At 70.9% G+C, this 1286-nt stretch overlaps 1 protein-coding gene across 1 annotated transcript in view; it reads left to right on the top strand.

Annotated features, from left to right (window-relative positions):
- The first annotated feature begins 636 nt into the window (after positions 1-636).
- LOC103899356 (cAMP-specific 3',5'-cyclic phosphodiesterase 4D) overlaps positions 637-1286 on the top strand; it is a 5242-nt gene continuing 4592 nt past the window's right edge. The window contains exons 1-3 of the mRNA XM_019472191.1: positions 637-886; positions 967-1003; positions 1114-1178. Coding sequence (XP_019327736.1) covers positions 855-886; positions 967-1003; positions 1114-1178 — 134 coding nt within the window. The 5' untranslated portion in view covers positions 637-854. The remainder of the gene's footprint in view (positions 887-966; positions 1004-1113; positions 1179-1286) is intronic.

Raw genomic sequence — 1286 nt, 5'->3', positions numbered from 1 at the left:
GGCGGCCGTGGCCACTACAGGGACACCGCAGGGTCACCGTCCCTGTCCCCATGTCCCCCGTCCCCCCATGGACCCACACGGCTGCCAGATGGCTCTGGTTGGGGTGTCCCCAGGCCATCACCAGTCCCCGAGGGCCAGGGCTTGGCTTCCCTGGTGGTTTCTGTCCTTTGGCGTCCCCTGGCTCCGTGCTGTGGCCGGGACACTGTCCCTCCCCATGGGACGCGGCGCTCCGAGCCGGGGCTGATGGAGGCTTTGGGGCTTTCAAGGACTTGGGGCAATCGGGGACTGCGGTGCTGGAGACAGGGAGGGGACGGGATGGGCAGGAGCTGGCTCTTCCTGGGGTCTCTGGAGCCGGGGGCTTCAGGGCAGGGGGACCTGTCTCACCTGGGTGACATGGGACAACCCGCCTTCGCTAGCCGGTGTCCCCAATCCCAGACCCCACTGTGCTGGCAGGGTCCACGTGCACTGAGTTGTGCCCGTTCTCAGCACCGGGGTGAAGGAGTTGGCGGGGCCAGGCTGGGCAGTGGCCGGTGTCACCGCAGAGGCCACCGAGCCGGGGTGTGCTGGGCTGAGCAGGGCGGTGGCACAGAGAGCCCGGCAAACCTGGCGGCACCCCCCGGGCTGTGCCCCCGCACCCGTTGGCTGAGGTCCCCGGGCCACCCGCCCCGTGCCAGCCTTGTCCCCTCTCCCCTCGCAGCTTCGACCTGGAGAATGGCCCCCCAGGCCGGGGCGTGCTGGACCCCCAGGCCAGCCCGGGCGCAGGGCTGGTCCTGCAAGGCACCTTCCCCCACGGCCAGCGCCGCGAGTCCTTCCTCTACCGCTCCGACAGCGACTACGACCTGTCCCCAAAAGCCATGTCCCGCAACTCCTCCATCGCCAGCGACCTGTGAGTGTGTCCCCCCCCTCCGAGTCCCCTGGGACCCCTGGTCCCCTCCCTGAGGCTCATGCTCCCTTTGCTCCCCGCAGGCATGGAGAAGACATGATCGTCACGCCCTTCGCCCAGGTAGGTGCCGTCCCCGCGCCCCGGCAAGGAGGGGACACGGCTTTGCACCCAGCACCGGGGTGCGTGTCCCAGGGGGGTCTGCCCAGCCCCAGCCCCCTCTCGTCCCCCAGGTCCTGGCCAGCCTCCGCACCATCCGGAGCAACCTGACCCACCTCCAGGACCGTGCCGGCATCAAGTGAGTCGGCCGTGGGATGGGGAGGGCGAGGGTCTCGCCTAGGTGGGGGGCTCCGACCCACGGCAAGGGGGGGGGCACCACCCTGGGGGGCCCGGCTGCCCCGCCCCC

Source organism: Aptenodytes forsteri, unplaced genomic scaffold (assembly GCF_000699145.1).
Source record: "Aptenodytes forsteri isolate BGI_AS27 unplaced genomic scaffold, ASM69914v1 Scaffold147, whole genome shotgun sequence".
Classification (NCBI taxonomy): Eukaryota; Metazoa; Chordata; class Aves; order Sphenisciformes; family Spheniscidae; genus Aptenodytes; species Aptenodytes forsteri.
The sequence above is the reverse complement of the archived record's forward strand: the minus strand, read 5'-3'. Positions and strand labels throughout refer to the sequence as shown.